At 36.3% G+C, this 23981-nt stretch overlaps 1 protein-coding gene across 2 annotated transcripts in view; it reads right to left on the bottom strand.

Annotated features, from left to right (window-relative positions):
- Positions 1-17388, bottom strand: part of LOC126336257 (UPF0692 protein C19orf54 homolog) — a 31176-nt gene extending 13788 nt beyond the window's left edge. The window contains exons 1-3 of one of the 2 annotated variants that reach the window (XM_049999755.1): positions 16628-17388; positions 9764-10018; positions 3390-3585 (exon numbers count right to left, since the gene is read on the bottom strand). In XM_049999755.1, coding sequence (XP_049855712.1) covers positions 3390-3585; positions 9764-10018; positions 16628-16890 — 714 coding nt within the window. In that variant the 5' untranslated portion in view covers positions 16891-17388. The remainder of the gene's footprint in view (positions 1-3389; positions 3586-9763; positions 10019-16627) is intronic. The other variant, XM_049999764.1, reaches the window with a different exon arrangement.
- Positions 17389-23981: the final 6593 nt, after the last annotated feature.

Consider the following 23981-nt stretch of genomic DNA (forward strand, 5'->3'; position numbering starts at 1 on the left):
ATGCTCACTGGTTTGTTATTGGGCCCTGCAACTGCAGGCTGCAAAGTTTCGGAGCCCCACTTGTGCAGCATAGCACTGAATCTGGTTCAACCAGCTATTCTGTCTTGTCCACTCCTCTTCAGATCAAATCCTGGTACTCTGGCTGATGGATCTTTAACTCTTTATTGTTTAATTGTTGAAGCATTCCACCTCTTGCACCACATTTCTTTAAAGTAAAACTACTTGTTGTTTCTTCCATTATGCCACAGGTTGTTTCTCCCATTATGCCACAGTGGAGTGCGTGATATCAAGCAGTCAGGAGGGGGAACATTTAAGACTGTATGAACTGGAACGTCTTGGGAGTAGTAAGAGTTATGCAGCTTTCTCAATTGTTTGCTTCTTGGTATCAATTCAGATGGTGAAACTTTACTGATGGCTTGTGGATTTTAGTGTACCTGTAATAATTCTCACTGTTCCATTCAGATGCATGTCTAGTTTCCTTAAATGAGCACTGTGTTGCCATACTAGGGCATGGTATTGACTACGTGCTGACAGATTGTTTTCTTCAAGTTAATTCATAATGTTTGAACAAAGTATATGTTCTAAAGTCCTAATACAAATCAATGTCAATGATATTGTATTTCAGCAGATTACTTCAGTTTCCTTTCTTGTATGCTGATATGACTTTTAAAACTTCCTAGTTGTTACATATAAATCTTTCGCTGAGCAAGCAGCTGTACACATTGTTACATCAGCACACTATGAAAGTAACCTAATTGGTATACAGTTTGGAATGGAAGATTTGTCCTTATTAATTAATTCACATTGCTTTGCTACGAAAAGGGTGTCTACTTCTGCTGCTCTTGAGCTTTATAAAGCTCCATCACAGCTGAGCAATTATGAAACAAATTAACTTCTGTGTCTGTGTATCACAGACTACTGCGTCTTCTCGCAATACTCCAAAAATTTTCCTGAATGTATTTTAGCAACACTTATTTCCACGATTTTTTACTTCAGGTCCACCAAAATTTCATGAGCAAGATCAAATGTGACTGTCTCTGCACAGCAGCCTTGACACAAAATAAACTAAGAAGTTGTCAACAATGTATTGCCTGGGATGTATCACAGTCCATTTTCTCAAGCCGTGATGGCTGTAATGACATTTTCCTATCCTCATTTCATCCATTTCAACTAATGATAGAGTGTGCACTCACAAAATTACCATGAATTAGTATGTTTAGTTAATGTGGAACTGCAATGGCCTGAAAGTAAAAGAATCATACTTTAATACATAGAGAAAAAGAACTGACTTCATCCCCACTGAGAAAAGTTACTGTTCAGATTAATATAAGGGTCACTTAAGTTTTTAGAAATACCCACAAGATAGTCCTACTGAGATGTGGCACAACTATCATTTTAAAATTTGTCATTTGTTATTGTTTCAATGATGATAGCTTAAAAACACTGGGTAATTTGTTTATAGTGAGTTTTTAATGTGGAAATTTCACAGGAAAGTTGCTTCTGGATTTGTTTTTACAATTTTCATAACTACAATGCCACAAATTCATTCGTTCAACTTTTGATAATCAGCTACCTATAGAAATGACTGTTTGCCATTGGTATACAGGATTTTGTCACAGCTGTGCTTCTGTCAACAATTAATTTCATGAAACAAGGAAAGAAGATTAGAGTTTAACACCCCATCGCCATCGTGGTCATTACAAATGGAGCACAACTTCGGACTGTTTCAAGGATGGGGAAGTTAATTAGCTGTGCCCTTTGAATCATCCAGCATTTAGCTGGAGTCATTTAGGGAGATCACGGAAAACCTAAATCTGGATGGTCAGACACGGAATGGAGCCAGCATCATCACAAACGTGAGTGTGCTAACTGCTATGCCACCACACTTGGTAACTCTACCAAAATCTGTGGCTGTTACAAAAAATATGAGTGTTGGGTGCAAGATGATTGAAGAAGATCAGCGCGTGACTCACCGTAGGGGTACTGGTATACTACAGCATCTTTAAGACTTGCAAATTTGTTTGCCAAAGGTCATCAACAAACTCAGTAAAAATAACCTAAGATGTTGTATCTTTCTACACAATGCTGTCACATAGCATGTCAAACAACTAAACATTTAACTGAAGACTTTCTTGGCAATTTAAATTCTTCTTGGCTCTAATCGGGTACAGTCATTCATACTACACAACTTTTCAGGTGCCATCAGTTGGCCCACTGCTTATTCCTCTTAAAAAAGGGTGTACAAATGGCCCCACTCTCCCCATTCCTCGGCAGTTCACTGAAGATGGCAGCAAGACTTCTTGTTGAAAATTTGTATGACATTAATGACTACACTTGACTGAATACCCAAGAACAATTAAAATGGTTACTTGACAGAGAAAAATGACACATCAGTAAATAATTGTTTTCTTTTGTTCCCTTATTTTAAAAAAAATTGTGGATAGTGGGATTAACCATACTAGAAAGCTGCTGAATCTTTTCAAAACAATGTTGTTATTTACCATCATCAGAGTAGATAAACTCACAGAGTATTTTTAAATGCATGCAAAAGTGTGTAAATTTTGAAGGCAAATAGGCTGAGAAATAATTTGCACCAAAAACATACTTTATCTACACCTCCAATCTAGAGACGATGGAAATGTATATCACAGGGAACTGTCCACTGTACCACAAAGTACAATTTCTCCCCATTCCACTTGTTTGACTCATATTTAATGTTGCTCAGTTGTGTGGGACCAAACAGGACTAATAGGAGATATCGAACAGCTACATAGAATACTAGGACGAATGGTCACAGGTTTATTTCACACAAGGGATAATGTTACAAACATGTTAAAAAAAAAATGAGCTGGGAGATTTTTAACGATAGACACAAACTATCCCATGAAAATCAATTTACATATCACTTCCACAGGGAATGCGAAGACAAGATTAGATTAATGTGTGAATGGAACTAATAACTGATAAAATGGGATGTACCCTTTATCATGCAAGTAACAGTGGTTTGCAGAGTATATATGTACATGTTGTGGAAGTAGATGTATATGGAAATGGAAAGAATGAGTGCTTAAATGCAACTATGCACACTGTAATTAGTCCAGTCTTAAATTCATGGTACCTGCAGGAGCACTATATATAGATGGTTGCAGTATATTCCTGACTTCACTGTATTTTTTCTTTTTTTAATAACTTATAATATAACCCTCATATTCATTCTCTTATATTCTCTATACAAGAACAGCACATGAAAACTAAATTTCTATGGATAATATCATTTCACAATTTCAACTTTTTTACACAATCTGAAGCAACAGTTATATTGTACCATGCAATTAATCTGTTATTTAAATGGATGTAGCATGATGCACAAGACTAAAAATTCAACAAACCGGATCAAGCTCAATGAGGTTCTCGTTGCTGAGGCGGAGTTCTTCATATGACCACAAAGCCAGTCGACGACTCTTTCCCTGTCGAGCAACTACATAAACAACAGATGAGTCCAGTCTTACTGCCCCACACACAGCAGCCCAGTGGGCTTTGTGTCCACGTCTAAGACATGGTGCGTGGTTAGCATCTGCATCATAGCTAGGAGAAGGTAAGGATTACAACTTCTTCTTAAAAGGCAATAAAAAAAATATTTTTCAAAATTATTGTTTGACATTTAGTTTAAAAAATGGGGTGGATTTTTAATCCATTTGAAAATGGACAGTTACTTACAAACAACACAAAATAGCTCACTACTATAAACACTGTGCATTAACTCACAACATTATGGGATCATAATAGAAACAATGTGCTCAGAATATATTTCATTTTTTAATTCCCTGAATTCCTCTTCACCATCATCAGTTTTATTGTGCACCACATATTCTGTCATTTTAGATTCTACATTGTGTCACTTTTACGACCACAGCATAATTCTATAATACCCAATCTAATTTCACAGAAATGCTATTTCATGCAGCAGTTGAGAGAAAAATACTGTGTTCATGTGAAAATGATAATGCTGGTTTATCTGAACACGTACTAGTGACCACCACTATGATCTAGTGGCTAGTGTTACTGGTGCCTGATGCAAAACAAAACAGGGTCAAATCCACAGATCCACCTCAGCTCAGAGAGAGGTCTGGAAGCGACCAATGACAAGTTGCTTCAGTAAACAAAAGAGCAAACTGGATCAAACACAAAGTGCATTGGTAATGTAGGAAAGTTTGTATAAGGTGTGGGTTCTTTGACAGGTGGTCTGCTTCTGATGAGGCAGAAAACAAAAGTGACAGGGCTGTAATAGAAGCTAGTGGGCAGATCAATGGAAGATGGCTTGCACCTGTGTCTGCCACAAGGATATGACCCATGGATCAAGATTTGAGAGTAGGAAGGACATTATGACAGAAAATGATATTCCATAGGTAGAGTCTAATAGCACTTTTAGAGGGATGCGAATAAAAGTAGGAAGGGCATACACCAGGTGGGGAAGCTATATGCCAGAGATAATCAGTGCCTAGCTGAGTGTACGGTTTAGCATTTCCAGTTGTAACACTGCATGTATTTAGGTGAGAACTGACCATCCAGTATTAATTCAAGAAGAGATGAATTTGTTGTACAACTGAACACTAGCAGGCCCAGGTTTCAGGGCATGCCATGCAGGTCCGGCTAGGTGACTGGTACAGTTAAGTCCAGGTACAAAGGCGAGAAGCATCACTGAAAATGAGTAAATCTCAGTATTTGTAATTTTGGTGATGATGGTCGCTTAAGAGATCAGACAATGCTCTATGAAATGGTGTATTGTCAGACTAGCTTCTTCCAGCTCTTTACAATCTTCGGTTAGTCACAGTCAAGTATTAAAGCAAATCTGAATACATCTGCAATCTCATGAGAGTGAAGTGCATCCAATGACCCAACAATATTCCAGTATCTCTAAAGTTACAGACATCGGTATTTCACAGTGAATATACATTTTCAAAATGAACCTCTGAATTAACAAGTTCTTAACACTACTTACAACTGCAACATACAATATCTTAGATAAGAGCATAGCCTTATTGCCGCCATTCCTGGAAGCTACCTGCCTGTGTTTATTTTATTTCTTAATTTACAATGTCTTTTATTCTGAAGAACAAACATTTGGTTGCTACATGCTTGACTATGCATTCTCTTAGTCAATTGTTCACCTATGCTAAAGATGATATTGTGAACTACTCTTCAGTGAAAACCTGTAGATAAGCCACACTTCCTGAAGACTCTAGATAAACAGCATTTTTGCAGAATCTGCAACAGTTTCAAAGAAACGGAGAAGCCAGGAGCAAGTGGAAGTTTGAATTGTTCTATGAACTGTGATCACATTCTTATGGAGAAATGACACAAGGAGTTCCACAGGGCTCCATTTTGGGTCCAGTCATATTCGTTGACTATGTGAATGACCAACTTTACATTCAAAAAGTAGAATTGATACTTTTTTCGCAGCAGAATCAGTGTTATAATAAATCCGATTAGAGAGAAAGCCACAGAAGGAATTATTAATTTTATTTTTCAAAGAATTATAAAGTGGTCCTCTGAAGATGGAATCTCCCTAAGTTTTGTGAAAACACACTGTATTCAATTCTGTCCAACAAATAATCATACCAACAACTTTTGTAGCACGTAAACAGGGGTCGATAAATGGAATGTTCCAAATTTTTGAGTCTATATACTGATGAAAATTTTAACCGGAAGAGGCACATTACTCAGATTCTGAAGCAACAAAGTTTAGCTATGCTTGCTGTTCATATAATTGCTGGTCAAGGAAACAAATGAACCATCCTGCTGACATATTTCCTTTCAACAATGTCATACCGAATAACTTTCTGGGGTACCTCTTCACTTACAAACAAATTGTTGAAAGAAAAAGTGAACAGAAAGAATATTATGTGGTGTTCAGCCATGATAACCATGTAGGTACCTCAATAAGGAGTTATGCATTTCAACTGAACCATCACATACATATATTCACTTGCAAAATTTGTCGTAAACAACCATCACAATCTGGGAAGAATAGTGATGTTCATTCCTACAATAATAGAGGAAAAATTGACCTTTGTTACTCATTTTTAAAGTTGGCATTGGCTCAGAAAGGAGATCAATATGCAGCAACAAAATGTTTTATCATTTGCCCAATAACAAAGTGTTTGACAGGAGTGGCAAAGCATGTTTTAAATCTAAACTAGAATCGTTTCTCCTGGACAACTCCTATTTCCTGAACAAATATCGTAAATAAAAAAAAGTGGTAGCCGAGAGCTGGGAGGGGGGAGGGAGGTTGGGGGTTAAGTGTAGTTGCACATGTAGGACTAAAAAATATGTTCACTAATTTTAACACTAAGCACGCATACATATCCTGCAAACTGGCTCATTCCACATCATTGTGATTTTAAAAAATCATTCAGATGACCTATTGAGCATATAACTACATAACTATTACAGTAATTGGTAGTGCACTACACACAAAAGCAAGCATACAGATTTCAGGGCCAGTCTGGCAAACTGTTTTAATTGATCTTATATAGTTAAATGTACGTTTAGAGCTTTATTCAAATAAACCCTGCTTATTTCTGTTTATCACAATAAAAAAAATGGCAGCTCCCATCCCTCTTTCCTTTATGCATGACGTCCCTAAAATTTTTTGCAACCGTATTTACTTCCTACTGGTCAACAGTAATGCAGTATTTGCATGTAATGAGAACATCACATGCAGATTCTGTATTACTGGTGAACAGTAGGTCTTTTATGTCTTTTTCATCTTGTACTTTGTGTTTTCAACATACATAACCAAGTTTACCTATGACCAATTCATTTCTTTTTGTGCACTACTGGTACCTCTTTTTTTCTAGCTGATTATTTTACCATTTGCCCTACCATCATATCCAAGTCTCTCTCTCTCTCTCTCTCTCTCTCTCTCTCTCTCTCTCTCTCTCTCTCTCTCTTTTCGTAACTTTCTACTCCAGTTATGATTACAAAACGTGAATCATTATACACATTAATGTTTCAATTCAACTTGTGAAACTATATGCTTTCGCTCCTGCTTTCACTTATCCTTATAACCACATAAGAAAATGTGTTAGAGGCAACATATTTTCGGGTCAAAACTATAAGAGAAGATAAGTAATAACTCGTGGAAGATGTGAACAGATGGCACTTGAAAAGGATGAAAAAAAAAAAATGAAAACAGTTCTAAAGTTATCACTATGTTTGATTGAAGACAACTACAAAGGGAAAACTGTAAGTTTGGTATATGTATATGTTTCTGAAGATATAATCCTGACTATGCAAATAAAATCAATGATAAGTGTTATCACATGGCTTAATGGCTGCATATAACTCTAAAGTATGAGGTGTGGCTATAAAATAACAGGACTGAGGCTGCCTTAGAGTATGTACGCATGTACCAAAGATTTACAACCAATAGCTTTCTCAGTCGAATGCAGCTCACTGGTATCTGTAGACAAATCAGTGTGGCTGTGGTCTCCATTTGTGTGAGAGCTCTTACTTGGTTTTCCCAGAAAAATGATAAATGTAACAATAGAGCAGTGAATTATCTTGAAGTTTCACACGAAACTTTGAAAAAGGGTTACTGAAACATTTCTTTTACTAAAGTAACTGTATGCTAAAGACGGTTTATCACATTTGTAAGTTTCTGAGTAGTTCAAGCATTTCGAAGAAGGCCGCCGGTTGATTGATGAAACCGTAAGAACGGATACAGAATGCATAAGGTAAATTTTACATAACCAATTTAAAATAAGAAAAATGTGTGCAAAACTGGTGCCGAAAATTCTCACATTGCACAAAAACTTCCTGAAAATGTATCCAGAAACTTCACTGAGAGAGAGAGAAATTCAAATGAGCAAATCAAGATTCTAAGAGGTGGTGAATGATTGGGGTTTTTCCCCCAAGACTTTAGTGTTCATGTAACTGTATGTCCACTGGGTTTCTGAACGTCAAACTATGAGGTTGTTGCTCCGTGAGAAAATAAGAACAACCTGAATTGTGGAAGGACAGGGCATCGTTTCTGCATTAAGACAACACACAAGCTCATACTGCACTTTCTGTTAAGAGGTTCCTGGTGAAGTACAGCATCCCAATGTCAGACCATCTACCTTATTTGCCTGATCTAATGCCACATGACTTATCTGTCCCCCAAAGTCAAATCTGTATAAAAAGGAATAAGATTTCAGCCCACTGAAGCAGTGAAAGAAAAAATGACAGGTATCATCAAGACACTCGCAAGGGAAGATTCCAGCACTTTTTCCAGTAACAGAAAATTCACATGAAGTGGTGTAAGGATAAAGGTGGGGTGTATATTGAGGATAACAATAACTGCATATGTATGTTTTTGAAATAAAATGTTTTACCACAATAGTCCCATTATTTAATAGCCACATCTCTTATAGCATATAATTCCTTGGCTGTTAAAACCAATGAATACAAACAGAATAAGAGGTAGTTAACCAAGTCTGGGGGCCACCTCTGTAGCTTGAATATCAGCCTATTACTGATAAGTGGGGGACTTGAATATGAAGTCACTTATTTCTGAAGACTGGCACTTACTGGAAGATTATTCGCTGGGTTTAATCAGCTTCACATAGATTAATAAAAGAACTACCTGAAGGAGAAGTAATGGCTCTGGTTTGATGAAGATGGTATTAATGGTCAGGATTGCAGAGTGGTAAAAACAGTGACATCCAATGATATTGCTAGATTATGACGAAGTGACCGACTGACAGCACAGCACTGGTCAATCGTCAATGTTTTTAGTTCTTGTGTGTGAAGTCGATGGTATGCTACAGGAACAACAAGTTCATAAAGTGGAAGAAAAAAGCAATAGGAATTACACATTAATCAGACTATTGAAAATTAAAGGAAACCACATACTGATTGGATGAAAACGTTGAAAGAAGCAAAAAAGCGACAGTGAAATTGTGAGATCAACAAATGAAGAAATAAAAAACAGAAGTATCAGAGGAAAGGACAGAATTTATGCTGCAGGGACATTTTTTACGATTTCACATCTTCTGATACAGTTATTATAACTCTAATTTTCCTTGTGCTTGGCAAATCATCATTTAATTAATATTATAGTCAGATAAGCCTATACCAATATGTTTTTCATCAAATACATCCCAGAAAACAGATAAGTCTTCTATTTCCTAATACCCTAACATACCACAACCAGGTTAGCGTCACTACATGTAGACTTCGGGGTCCCAGGATCGATTCCCAGCTTGTTTGAAGATTTTCTTCATCTGGGTACTAAGTGTTGTTGCTGTCCTAATCATTTCATCCCATCTTCATCACAATGACGTGGACATCACCAGAGTGGCATCAAACAGAAAGAATTGCACCAGGCAACCGAACAATCTAACAGATGGGGTCTCCTGGTCAATAACACCCTAAATATGATCATTTCAGTTTCACCTTCTCCGTTACTTTTATTCTCTGCTTTCTCTGTCATCACATTTTGGGAAAACTCAGCTGGTTTTGAAAGGAGGCACTGATTACTACTCTTCACCATTTAAAACTCCAAAACAGCATTCTGCAGAATGTAAGGATTCTTTAAAATACAATAAAGATTTCACAAAATGTGGCAGATGACTATCATAGAAGCCTACAACATTACTAATGACAAAATTAAGACAAGTTACATGTAGTATAGATGCATTTCATATTTCAGAACTTACACTAAATACATATATAAAATGTCTTAACAAATAAATTCAATGAATTGAGAAAAGGATACGGGACAAGAAGAATTGCACCATGAGCAAGATGACCTAAAATGTATGTCACATCATGACCAAGTCCTCTGTTCAGTACCTCAACTTGCTGACAACTGTCTTGCAATGTTTCTGCTGCTAGTGCTGCCATATTGTCCACAGAAAACATCTCCCCATGGTGACTGAAGCCACGATTAACTGCCTTCCAGAAAAGTTGCTCCACAGACAGCGGCTGCCTTGTCAAAGTCGAAGCCATACTGAGAGCGACAAGCCCACATCTAAGGATTAAATAAGTTGTTATACTAACAACAACAACAACAATGAACAATCACCACCACTACCACTACTATTGAAATGATTTTTGCTCGAAGCAACGCTACATTAAAAACATAACACAGTCCTGCAAAATTTCTGCAAGTGTTGAAAACAGTAAAACACAAACAAATATAAGGGGCCATCAAATAAAAACATTACAGATGGAAGGAAGTAGGCAAAATGTTTATTATTTTAAAAGTTATCGCCGTAATTTCACACTGTGAGACAAGCGGTCAATGTCTTCATAGAAAAATGCTTGAGGTTGCCTATGGAACCTTGATTGTAACAAGGGAGGCACCTCTTTGCCTGCGGTAAATCGACAACCACGATCATCTTTCCTCAGGGCTCCAAAAATATGGAAACCGCTTGTGGGGAGATGGTGACTGTATGGAGGATGTGCAAGTGCTTCTCAGCGAAACTTCTGCAGCATTGTCTAAACAACCTTGGTGACGTGGGCCCGCTAATATTTTTATATGAGTGCACTGATTATCTTGTCTCTAAGAAAGACAAATGTAGTAACAGTTATGTTGATTATTGTAGAAATAATAAACAGTTTACTTACTTCCCCCCCCCCCCCCCATCTGTCTCATTTTCATTTGACTGCCCATTGTGTCAGATAATGGTAGGTATTATTGTAAAGCCTCTGCTATATAATATGACAAAAATGAGTTGTGTAACCACTATCAATTCCTTTGATTATTAACTTTCTTCTCCATAGTTTGGAAAAAGGTATTGTATTTAAAGCTGGTTGAGCTGCAACTATGACCTTCTAGGTGTCACAATTTGTACCACAAAAGGGCCTCACCACTGTACATGTCATCTACCATTTCACTGATTATGTATTAAAACATCTGAATGATAAGATTTCACCTACCAGCACATTTTTGATCTGTCGACGGCACTTTACTGCACAAATCACAACATCCTTTTATAGAAATGTTAACGTTATGGATTTTGAGCCACTGTGTAATTGTAAGTGATTCACTTCATATATAACCGATAGGAAGAGCAAACTGTCATGTTAAATATCTTACACAGCTCTTGAGATGAATCTTCTTCTCAGTGGCAGAATTCACAACTGGTATTTCAAAGGGCTTAATTATGGAACCATTCCAGTTCTTTGTACATATAAATGACCTACCATCTTATATTGATAAAGCAGGAATAGTGCTCTCTGTTGTGATGCATATATCATAACCACACCCAATAGGGCATCAAGAACAGGAGGTATATTAAAAGTATTCGCAAGTATTGACTGGCTCTAGATGAAGAGCATATCACTTAACATAAGAAAAACACAGTTCATTCAATACTGTAAAAGGTAATTTGTTCAGAAATTGAATTGGAAATCACACAGGGCCTATCACAAACACTTTGGTCCAGCAATATTTATTGTACATGTAACCGATTTTTGGCAATGACAGCATTACAAAGTTAGCTTACTCTGCACACTTCCGTTCATTGTTGTGATACAAAATGATTTGCTGAGTCAATTTCACAAAGAGAGAAAGTATTCATTGCATAAAAAGTTACTGTAATCTCTGCCATCTATCTTGAATGAAACTGTTCTGGCCTGCAATTCTGCCTCATAATTCCCAGTACATTTACAGACCTATAAGGTTCATTGAGAGGAACAAGGCACATGCTGATAAAACAGCATTCATAAATTCAACATGAGTGAGAGAAACAGCCTCCACTACTAATAAATTAACCTTAAATTTGCATAGAGACAGCTGATAATGCTGTCATAAAAATATTTGACCATCTCCTTTAAGAATCAATCTAGAAAGAATAGTGATTACAAAAAACTTGGCCACCTCATCCAAGACTACTGCCCAAGTGTGGGATGCTGAAAGATCTAAACTGGCAGACACTCAAAGACGAATGTAAAGTATCCCATGAAAGTTTACGTAGAAAGTATCTAGGAAAAACTTTAAGTGGTGAATCTAAGAATATGCTGCACCCCACTACTTATCATTCCCACAGGGAGTGTGAAGAGAAGATTATACTAATTGCTGCTTGCACAGAGGCATATGAGCAATCATTCTTCCCACATACCATATGTGAACAGAACCCGAAAAAGTCTAAATAACTGGTGAAATAGGAAGTACCCATTATCAAATACTTTACAGTGGTTTCCAGATTAAAGTCTAGAATTGGAATAAAAACACTAGCAGATAAAACAAAATGAAATCAAACCTGCATGACAACACCATTTACTCTATAAATAAATGTTAGAACAGAAAGAATCTGTATTGATCCACGTAACACAAAAAACTGAAGTAGTCTGTATACATTTCATTTATATGCATACCAGTAGTTCATTTAATTTTACATCTCCCATGTCAGATAAGTCCCTGCATAGCAGTCTCTTAGTTTCCTTGTTATGTCTCTTTCCTGAACGATTTGTTTCAATAATCAAATGAAGCTCTGTTTCTTCTCTTTTCCCACACTAATGAATCATGAATTACATCATATGTATCGATACAGCATGAAAGTACTGAAACAAGTATGTCTGAAACCATTGTTTTAGGGGAAGGATCTTGGTGCTTGGTTCCTATTTGAACTAGAAACACGAAGTAAAAAGGTCTTGGTTTAACCCATACCAACGAACATTTGTATAGCCATTCTAACAACTGTCTTATTGTAGTTATGTTACATTACATCAAACAAGGTTTGAACAAAAAATCAGAGCTGGCACCCAAGCAAGCTGTGTGAACTTCTTCAAAAAAAATTTAACTGGGATGAAATTAATGCTCAGTTAATGGCACCATTTGTATGTACTCAGCTCATATTTTACATGCAAAAATAGTCACTCTATGGTTTTTCCAGGTTTAAGTTTGCAAGTATGTACACTTCAGAACTTTCTACCCTGTTTATTATTTCTTGATGGTGAACTAGGTTAATAAGTGGTAGGATATTTTTGACAGTATAAAACTGGACAATGTTTTCCCCAGAAGTTTAAAAATAGCCAATCTGTGTAAAACCAGTCAGTAACATTCACAAAATATATTATTTACAATTTCTTCTGCCGATTCTTTGCTCAGCTTCACACCAATGCTTGCATCATCTGCAAACAATTCGAATTCTGGCTTTTGAGGCAGATGATGTGGAATCCTTATTTGTATTCTTGAGCAGCCTAGGAAGCTTTCTAAATTCTTCTTAAATAGCAACAAAATCAGAGATAGGCTGAATTACATATTTCATACATATCTAATATTTCTAACAGAATATCATGAGTGATACAATCAACGACCTTCAATAAGTCACAGATGATCTCAACTGGTGATATTTTATCACTTACACATGCTTACATATCGGCAATCACAGACCCTGAAGATCAAGTGCTGACCTTGAAATGTTCCTCCATAGAGGGCAATCTTATACACTTTGAACCCACTTCTTATAGAAACACAGTCACTGAAGATCCTACTGCTGTTTTTCCTCTCATCAGTTCCCTGGTCTTCTTGCTGGACGGGTTCCATGATGTTTTCGTGAAAGCATAACTTTGGGCTAGTAAGTGTCTGGCCTCCTGTTCCCATTTTCAGCATGATGTTCAATTGTTTCATCAAGTTGCACAATTCCTAGTTCTTTCTACATCTCCTAGTGTCCTATTCATGGGTTGGACAAAAGATTTTTCTCCAGATTTTCTGTTCACAAGTCAACAGGTTTTCTTCATCTTGTTCTGGAGTACTTTGGTCTCTGTCCAATATAAAAACACTAGTATTATCACTGCATTATAGGTTTCAAGTCTGGTTGTAATATATTTTTGATGACAGCTCTGCTCCAGACAGAAATAAGTTTCAGACTCAATGACAGTATGTTATTAACTTCTTGTTTTATGTAATTACGCCTGTTGAACCAGATGCCATCTACTCAGGCCACCTTCCTATTCCTATGTGTAATGAAAGATTATTAGTGGCTTCCCTGAATACTCTGTATCTGCCTTCTTCACACTAATGCTCAGCCCAACAATGGCATTATTTGCCAAGTCTACTATAGTTCCTGCCATCTCCTCTGACTCCGCTAAGGTTGCAATGTCATCTGCATATTCCAATAGCTGTGTTCTTACATTTAGCTTCATTCCTTCGCCTTATCTTTTCATTTCCCAACTACTTTCTCCACGACCAAAATAAAAAGCAATGGTGAAATGGCATCACCTTGCTTCACAAATATTCTGATGACAATTCCTTGGGCTGGTTCCCCTAGTATTTCACCTTGGCATTTGTCTCGGCTGTTCACACCTTCACGAAGTCAATTAGCTCCTTCGGTATGCCCTACTTCTTCAAGACATTGTACATACTTAATCTGTTTACATCATCATAAGCCTTTGAGAAATTTACAAATGTTACCAGAAACCTGTAGGTTAATTCCAAGTACTTCTCTCAAATTTGTCTCGTGATGAGAAATTCATCCACAGTTGACCTTCCTGTCTGAAAACCTGCCTGGTACACTCCAACAATTTCTTCAGCAAAAGGCTTCAGCTTTCAAGAATTATTAATAATAACACTTTGTTTTGTACAGTCAGAAGAGATAACCATCTATAATTGCTACAACTCATTTTATTGTTCTTTTTGTGCAATGAGATAATGCCCACAACCATTTCCTTGTCTGTCAGCATATTTCCACGCTGATCATTAAAAACCAACATTGTATTTTTATCATTTATAGATTTTACTATGTGCTAATCAAGTGTATAAATACCTGTCTCAGTAGAGTGGCCCTTTTGAAATCCAGCACTGACTGGCAAAGTATCTCATTACTACACAGATAGGTGATAACCCTGGTGTCCATTAGTTTCCAGATATTCTAGTAAACAACATAAGGAATGACACTGGGTGGCAGTTACTTATATCTGTGGAAAAATCTTCTTGTAGAGGGGCCCAAGAATGACATATTTTAACCTGTGTAGGAAAACCCCTTGAATTAAATGCATTACATATGTGACTAATAACATTAGATGTTATTGGGGCACAAGTTTATAGTGAGTTATTGGATCTGTTGTCCACCCCGTAGCGAAAATTTATTTTTTAGTGTCCTGGTGATCTTTCTTGTTTCAGATGGGGAAGTGAAATTAATTTTTATTTCATTAAATGTCCTCTGTATATCTTCACTGGTTTTCTATTTTGCTATCTCTCCTGAACTATTTGCACCAATTTTCTCACTTATTTCTAAATAGTGATTATCATATCTGCTACACATCAACTGCCTTACAATATGTTCCCACTGTCTTTCATAGAAATAGTGCCATATTCTATAGCTTCTTTCCCTGTCCTTCTTACCAATATTCCACATTAACCTTATTTTACTGTCTGATGTGTTGGTCACAGACAAAATGTTAAGCAACGCAGATAAGCAGTAGAAAAAGCAACATAGATAACAACTCTCTCTGCCACAACAATTGACCAGATATATACAAACACAACTAAGACGTATGACCATAATCTTGATGACTGGTTTAGAAGACCACACTGCTGCCAAACATTTCTCCTGAATTAAATGCTAATTTCGAAACACAGTTACTACACAGACCTGGCCACCACACGAACCATATATCACAAATAATAAATTAAGAACCAATTGGTATTTTATGAAAAAATGTGTACTGTGCACAGACAAGACTCCTTGTTAAGATGTTGATTTATTTTGTTTACGGAAATTCTCATTTCAATGGATGATTTTAACACAAAATGATAATTAATTGAAAGAGACCATCCAGAAACTTGTGCAACCATTGTTTTAAAAATTACAATTTGTTACACTGCTTTGCTTATGTATCTTGGAGATCACATAATTTGTGAAAATAATTATGGGGAACAAACACAGCCTTCTTCATAAAAAATAAGATGTTCACACATACAATACTGTGTGAAAGCTGCATTTACAGACAAACAAAAATTAAGGAAAAGTACCACTGTAAACAAGTAACCAGTTTTATTAAAAAAAATTAACTGACGAAATTACAGCCATACATCTACCTTTCTAAATACGTACTATAATAATAATAATGATGATTTTTAATGGAACTTAATAGGCTATTTGATATTGGTGGCCTTCCAGACTTTCCTGTATATCCTAATGCTTTAAATAGGCTACTTTGTAAATTTTTAACATTGGCACAGTATATTTTTCTCCTGGCTGTAAAAGCCGTAAAGTGGCAACTGGAATTTCCAACTGTGATTACAAAGGAAGATGCTACAGCTGTGTCAAACAACAAAAACAATGATACACTAACAGAACAGGGAAGGGCATCAGCTGTTAATGATTTGGTTGAAACACAGACAGACTAAGACTTCTGCAAGAAAATTATTTTGAGCTATCATATAACGAGGCAACAGTTTATATATGCAGACACAAGTATCAACAACAGCTGGATTCATCTGAGTTACAGCTTTTGTGTCGCTTTTCACAATCCATCATAAAACCAAACAACTTTATTGGTTCGTAATCAACTACTATTCAGTCTAAATTCATTTATAATTCCTGATAGTCCTTTGAGCACAATGGTCATGCATTCACTATACCCTCAGTTCTGAGTAAGAAAGGTAAAAATTTTGTGCCAGAAAACTTACTTTGGTCCATCTTGAAGTATTGGCTGTATGTGGTTGTAACATAATACTTCTGGAGGATATTCGCTTCTTTCTCGTTCCCACAGCAGTCTCGTTGCCTCAAATAACTCTTGCTCTGGATGCTGAAATCCGCATGGTATTACACTGACTGGTACAGTAATGAAACCACACGCACTAATCGGATTTATCGGCGGGATGCTATTGAGCAAAACAGGCATAACAGGTGGAGGAGGCGGTGGGAAGTACATGTCATCTCTTCCAGACATCTGAGCAGCTTTATACAGGGATGACGGCAGCTAACAATTTGATTTACAGTGTCAAACGCTGTCAGCTAAAAACATTACATTTAAATGTCTGCCGATGAAGCGCGCCGTAGCCATCAGACATATAAAAATCAATTCATAACAATGAAACTTGTGATCTACATTATTCAAAAAATATATACACCATTTACTCTAGTATTCACTATTCACCTACACTCTTCTTGCATGCTATTTGACACCTCCACCACAGCATCCCACTCTCAAAGAGATAACAACTAAATCTCAGAAATCGAACAATGTTGTTTGAATTGTGACTGCATCTCTTCATAAGGAAACGCTTTGCTAATTGTTTCAGATCCACAATCGACATTCTCATCCACTCTCTACTACTCAACCGAAACTTAATTCGTATAAAATAGCGATAAAAAGTCATAACTCCTGATTTTGACCCCTGGCAAACTGACGTCACTACTTCCTTTTAGAAGGGTTATAAATCGACTGCAACTAAACAGCATATTTACATTTCGTCTACACTTCCCTATGGAAAAATCAGTAGATTTTATTGTAAGTTTTCCACTCAGTTTGTTGATCGGTTTTGTCACGAACAGTCACAATGGCAACAACGAAATAAAGAAGTATACATTTCGTTCTATGCATAGATCGATAACTAAAGGGTGGAAACCAATTAAGTGAAAAAATTTGAGCAGATCTTCATTTAAATCTCTCCTGTAGAAATGAATAAAGAAGGAACAGAAACAGCAGCAGTGTCCAACGAGGTCAGCAGAAGAAAAAATTTGCCTCCTTCCCACCTGAATAATTTTTATTAGGAAGCAGACTAGAGAGGAGCATAGGATAAAGAGAGTCAGGATGTTATATGAGGTAAGTGGTTCATCAGAAGAGACTAAAAGTAGTATTCATAATAAGCAACGCAAAACCACCATTTTTACTTCCAACAGTTCAGTTCATCGAATTAACGCTAAAAATAAGAATAACGTTCACAAAATTTATTAAGATCACTTACTTTGGTCCAAAAAGGTGTTTTTTATACATGAAAACACATTTTCAGTAATTTTCAAGCAGCCATAAAAAGTTTAAATATAAACAAATTTCACTTTAAGAGGAATCTAAAGGATTTATTAGCTCCCAGCTCCTACTCCACTAACGAATTTCTAATCAGAACCAGGTGATGTATTATTTATTATTAATAATGTCAGATAACAGGTATTATATAAAATCTGAGTGCCGTATCTCTTCAGTGCACCAGTATAGTCAGAGTAAATAATTGTAAACTGATTTTCCTCTTTGATGATGTGTTGCCACAATAACCTAAGAATTGTCATATACACATAAGGATATCGTATATATACATGTTTTGTGACAAGTTTGTCATTATGTTTCAAACGAAAAGATGTTTCCAATTTTTTAACATTTTCCACGCCCGTAAGGGCTATTTCACTGAAGGTACATCAAGTTTTTTTCTTTATCGAAATGTATTGTGTATTCTTGTTTTTCTGATAAGTTGAATATCCTTGAGGATGTCCTCACTATGAATCCATTCAATGAAAAGCACATCTAATCTAATCTAAGGGCCTCATTCTATTGACCTTGCAGAAAGGTGTGATAACAATAACAAGTCAGTGTAGACTTACATAACACAGAGCTGTTACACAACATTCAACTACTATTACTCTGGCATCAAATATGAACATCCTAGAATAAATGGACAAGTAGAACACCACATGTCATAGGTTATGAGTAATTTCTAAGCATGGAGGAAACTATGTTTATGTACTGCTTATAAACAATATGTTTATCCAACTTCATTGCAATCCCCCTTCCACTAGTTCACTCCTTTAACGTTTCTAGGAGAATTGTGTTTATTTAATTTAAAACAAATCCCATTATTAATGTGTTGTAATAACTGTGTATAGAAAAATTGAAATACAAGCAGTCTCAACACTCTTAAATAAGTAATCAAAATTACATAAAATTACATTATTAAATACATATACTACTTGTTTGTAATACGGGCCCACAACTCTAAAATTTTTAAATCTTGTCATCTTGCTTTCACTGGTTAGAATATTATTTTATGATTTGAAATTAATTACTGAATGCTCTATAAGATATTGAAATTTATAACTTCTTCAGAGAACAACCACAACAAGTACTCTATTAAAAAACAGGCCTCAAAAATAAAATTTTTCTCGAATGTTTTAGACATTTACTCTAATGTATTGTAAGTGCACACTCTTAAAGGCATGATATACGCAATCCATTGAAAACCACACTACATAAAATGAAATATTGACTAGTATTGCTGACTAGTTGTACCGTGATATGTATATTACGCTGTTACCCCTGCCTAATGTAAACCTATATGTCAAAATCTTATAAGTACAGTATGTACTTGATTACATACAGTTTGTACCACTTTAAATATTTCTCATTACATTGCATTACATTTTGAAAATGCTTGTCAATGGCTTAATGCCGACATTGCAATCATAAAATGCAGTTCTGGTAATTGAAATTAAGGTGATGTTGTTTAAAAAATTATTAAATATATACGCTAGTAGTGGATAATATAGATTAGCAAATAGTCATGGTGTCTCCACAGCTGATCATCAAGTTTGCTAGAGAATATATGAGATTTATGATTAGGGCCCACTAACACACACTGTTTGCTTACTAAAACTAAGGTAAGATAGGTGATGCAACATTAGTATGACTTTGTAGAGGCCATTCATATGGAACTGAGATAAGTAACTGTAGTTAACACAGCTGTAAAATGTAAATAAGGTTGGATGAAATTCACTTACACAATTCTCCATGAGACATAATTCCTGAACAAATCAGGGATAAAAATTCTCCAAGTGTAGGCTACATTGAAGCATCCAACTGTAAGCTATTATTTTTTAACATGCAAATTCTCACAAGATCATCTAGAACTGTTTCTTTTTTGTTGCATCAGATCTAGGTTTGGTTGGAACAATAATCCCCACCACATTACAGTTCCAGTCTGCTCTGAGGACAACCTTGTTCAAGAACAATGTTACTGCAAGAGACAAGAATAATGTAGATGTCATTGAGAAAGTGATCTCTTTCAGTGCTCATGAATTCATGTGCTATAAGAAGCAGAGCAGGAGAGCTTCTGTTAAGTTTGGAAGGTAGGAGACGATGTACTGGCAGAAGTAAAGCTGTGAGGATGGGGCGTGTGTCGTGCTTGGGTAGCTGAGTTGTTAGAGCACTTGCCCGCGAAAGGCAAAGGTCCCGAGTTCGAGTCTCGGTCCGGCACACAGTTTTAAGCTGCCAGGAAGTTTCAATGGTTTAGCAGTTTTGTTGCCTAATGATGTGTACAGAACTTTTCTCGTTAGGTGTAGAAAGATATTTTTCTTCTTTAGGGCCAGCATCGTAATATATGTCTGATAACGACATGATTGTTAGAGTAGATACAGCAAATAGCTGCTTACAACAAGTAAACTTTATTTACGATAGACTGTTTCAGCTTAATCGTCATTTTCGAGATCTGCAATTACAATTTTGATGAGAACAGGTAACGATGCCAATGTCATTCATATTAAAGTAGATGTCGTGTTCCCATGTCTAGATTGATGTGACATCCATACTGCGTCGTTAGTGGATTGTTTTGTAACTGTCACAGCTTTAATAAGATTGTAAATGTTGTCAAGATGTAGAAATTAAATGTTAATTACAACATGACAGCAGTTTGACAGATACACAGATACACATATATCTTTACAAATATTGTGCAGATGAACAGCGATATTATTTTATTAACTAAAATTTGTTACGATTATCTTTGGATGTTATTTCCGATTTATCCATTTTCGTGTTCTAAAAGTTCAATAAGTTGTAAGGTTAGTATCCTGATGTTCAGGTGAGCTATATAGGTGGCAGAAAGATCTATGTACATAATATTTATATCCCATACCTCAGTTGTGTCTAAATTCTGGGGTCTACTGAGGAACAAGATACAACCCGTCCACTTTGACCAATGATGTCAGAATTTGCCAGAGACCATTTATTACACAGATGTAACAGCTGAGAGGAGTGTTCAGAAACAAAGGAATACAGGAGACAAAAAAAATATGGTAGACATATATCAAGTCGAGTAATATTTTGACCTTAATGTTAAGGATAGTTTGTGTCCTAGCACTTCTGTGGAAAATTCAGGGGAAAAAAGGAATAGAAGAAGCGGTAGCATAGACTACCTCACGTCTCATATATATGACTTGTATCTCAATCTTCGGTCGAGTTGTATAGCTTAATTGCAGTACGGGATACTAATTTAACATATGTCGATTTCTTCCTTTTCGTTAGTATCCTGATGTTCAGGTGAGCTATATAGGCGCACAAAGATCTATGTACATAATATTTATATCCCATACCTCAGTTGACCTATATATATACCGCTAACGAAAACGAGGAAATCGATGTACGTTACATTGCACCTCACTTGAACTACACAAAGGTGCAAGAAGACGACACACACAAATTTTGTATCCCATAATTCAGTATGGAATAATTTTTTTTTTTTGCTAATGTTATCGACTAAAAGTTATAGTCTTGCTAGCGACGACAAGGAAATCAACAGCAGTGAAATTTGTATCCCATTATTTATCTGAGTCATAAAGGTCTACTGGAGAATATAAAAGTAGTGCTAGTGAATGGGAAATAACGACATTTATTACATGCGCATTCCGTACTTCAATTTACCTATGTACCACAATTCAAGAATAGGATGCTAGTGTTACAGGAGACGAAAAATAGCGCCTTACATAAATTTTGTGTCCTGCTCTTCAGTTGACATATACAGGTAAATCACATCAGTGTTATGTATATCGCTCTTTTCCTCTAGGTAGTACCAGTATTCCGCACTTCAGTTGACGTTTATATGTCAACTCAACTACAGGATACAAATTTTACATGTGTCGGTCTTTTCAACTTTAGTAGTGTTAGTATAGACTCGAAAAAATCGTACTGGTACTAGTGCTGGGAAAGGGAAGAAGAGCAGCAGCTGCAAAATTTGTATTACTTACTGCAGTTGACGAATACATACGTAACGGTGTAACACAACAATGAAAAACATCAAAATAGACAAATGCTATAAAACGAAAAAATAAAAAACTGAACTCACCACATGGAAATTCGTCCACAAGAAAACTTAAGCTCGCTTAGAAAGACGTCAATGAAAATCACATAGCCACATAGACAAGAAACACAACATTACGAAAGCACACACACACACACACACACACACACACACAGAGAGAGAGAGAGAGAGAGAGAGAGAGAGAGAGAGAGAGACAGACAGACAGACATTCAACCCCCACCCCCCATCCTAATTTGAAATTAGCTAACAAATTTTGGACGATACATTTGCCCAACACGTTTAAGAAAACACTTAAATAGCCAATATGTATTGGGTTCACTATGCCTCCATGAATATTCATCTAAGTGACTTTGTAGTGTCAAAATCCGTCATTTCTCCCTCAGTACAACATATTATATAGCAGATTTACAACCTTCTAAGCTATTTGTACAAGCCCCAGAGGATAAAGATCTGAATTCAATATTGTGATCAACAACAAGATGCTGATAATCACTATTCCCCAAATCCCTATATGAAGAAAAACCATCTGAAATCACTACAGAACGCTCTGCAACATGATCTTATTTAATGTGACTAAAACTTCCTTTTTCGATTGGAAACTACTTTAAAAACTACATTGTCACATTTTTGACCTGAAACTACAGCCCTCCCAAACCCATAATCCTACTGGAGGTTCCCCTCTGTTGTACGTCCTTTTGCCAAAATACGACTCGTCGATTTCGACTATAACAACCCCCCCCCCCCAACTACCCCCTATACTTTAAATATTCCCCACTCCCCACTAAGTTTCCTAAAAGAAGAGTACTAATCTACAACTGTACGCTCACTCACATTACATTCACGCACACACAGCCACACAGGATACCTCGAACACCAACAGTACGTAATTTTTCTGATATCCTTCAAGGTGGGCTTAGATTTCTCGAATCATGTTCCTTGTCTAATTGACTGCCGCAACCTATCTTTGCTGCACCGCCATACGAATAAGTCGTGAGTATGGGGAGCTGACACACTTATAAGGTACATATGTCCGCCGCACTCACGACATCGATCGCAATTGGCAACAAGACCCTACATTTGTAAAAATTGAATATCTGCCATTATGTCTACGCCCATAGCCTCCTTTAAATCATCCAAATTCTTTGGAATAGATAAATCCATACCTACAAACGAAAATTAAAAACTAAAAATTCTCCTAAAATAGAAACTATTAGACAAATTTATCTCAGACTCACTAAGAATAAAATCAGGTGCCGAATGAATTGTAAACAACCAGTTACTTAAATCAATGCACACGAAAAAAATTACGCAGTATCTAGTTCTGTCTTTTAAAACAACATTCAATTTTTAAATGCACAATATGGTGCTTATCCACAGCATACCACCGATTTATTATCTATGGCAGGAAAGTAAAGACATTAATATCTATGAGCAACCTATGACATCATTGCTCAAAGCCGACAGGTTGTATCCCATGCTTCAATAGGCCCAAATTCTGTATGTTAGTTTAATATTTTCTGTGGGTACCTTCTTGTGTACATATAAATTTCTAATTCCTCAAGAATGTTCACTGCAAAACCTTTTGGTATTTTATGCGGAATAGGTAGTGCATTTTCGATCGTATCAACAGTATGCCTGGGTTATCATATTTCGATGTCCTAGTAGTGAAAGAAAGTAATTTTATGACATAACCCATAGACAGAAATGCCACACAACCCTACTAACAGGATTGCAGCTAAAATAAAAAAAACGCTATATAATACTATTCTCACTGAACATATGAAAAGAACATATGTGGTAATGAATCCAACCACACCAACATTACGATTCCGACCAGACACACATAAAGCGACGGTTCAGGTTCGGCCAGTAATTAATTGCATAAATAGCCCATCATATTTTACACTTTCAACAAAAAGTCCACAATAAAAAATTCTAATACTGTGGGAAGAGATAT

The sequence above is a fragment of the Schistocerca gregaria genome, chromosome 1 (genome assembly GCF_023897955.1).
Source record: "Schistocerca gregaria isolate iqSchGreg1 chromosome 1, iqSchGreg1.2, whole genome shotgun sequence".
Lineage (NCBI taxonomy): Eukaryota > Metazoa > Arthropoda > Insecta > Orthoptera > Acrididae > Schistocerca > Schistocerca gregaria.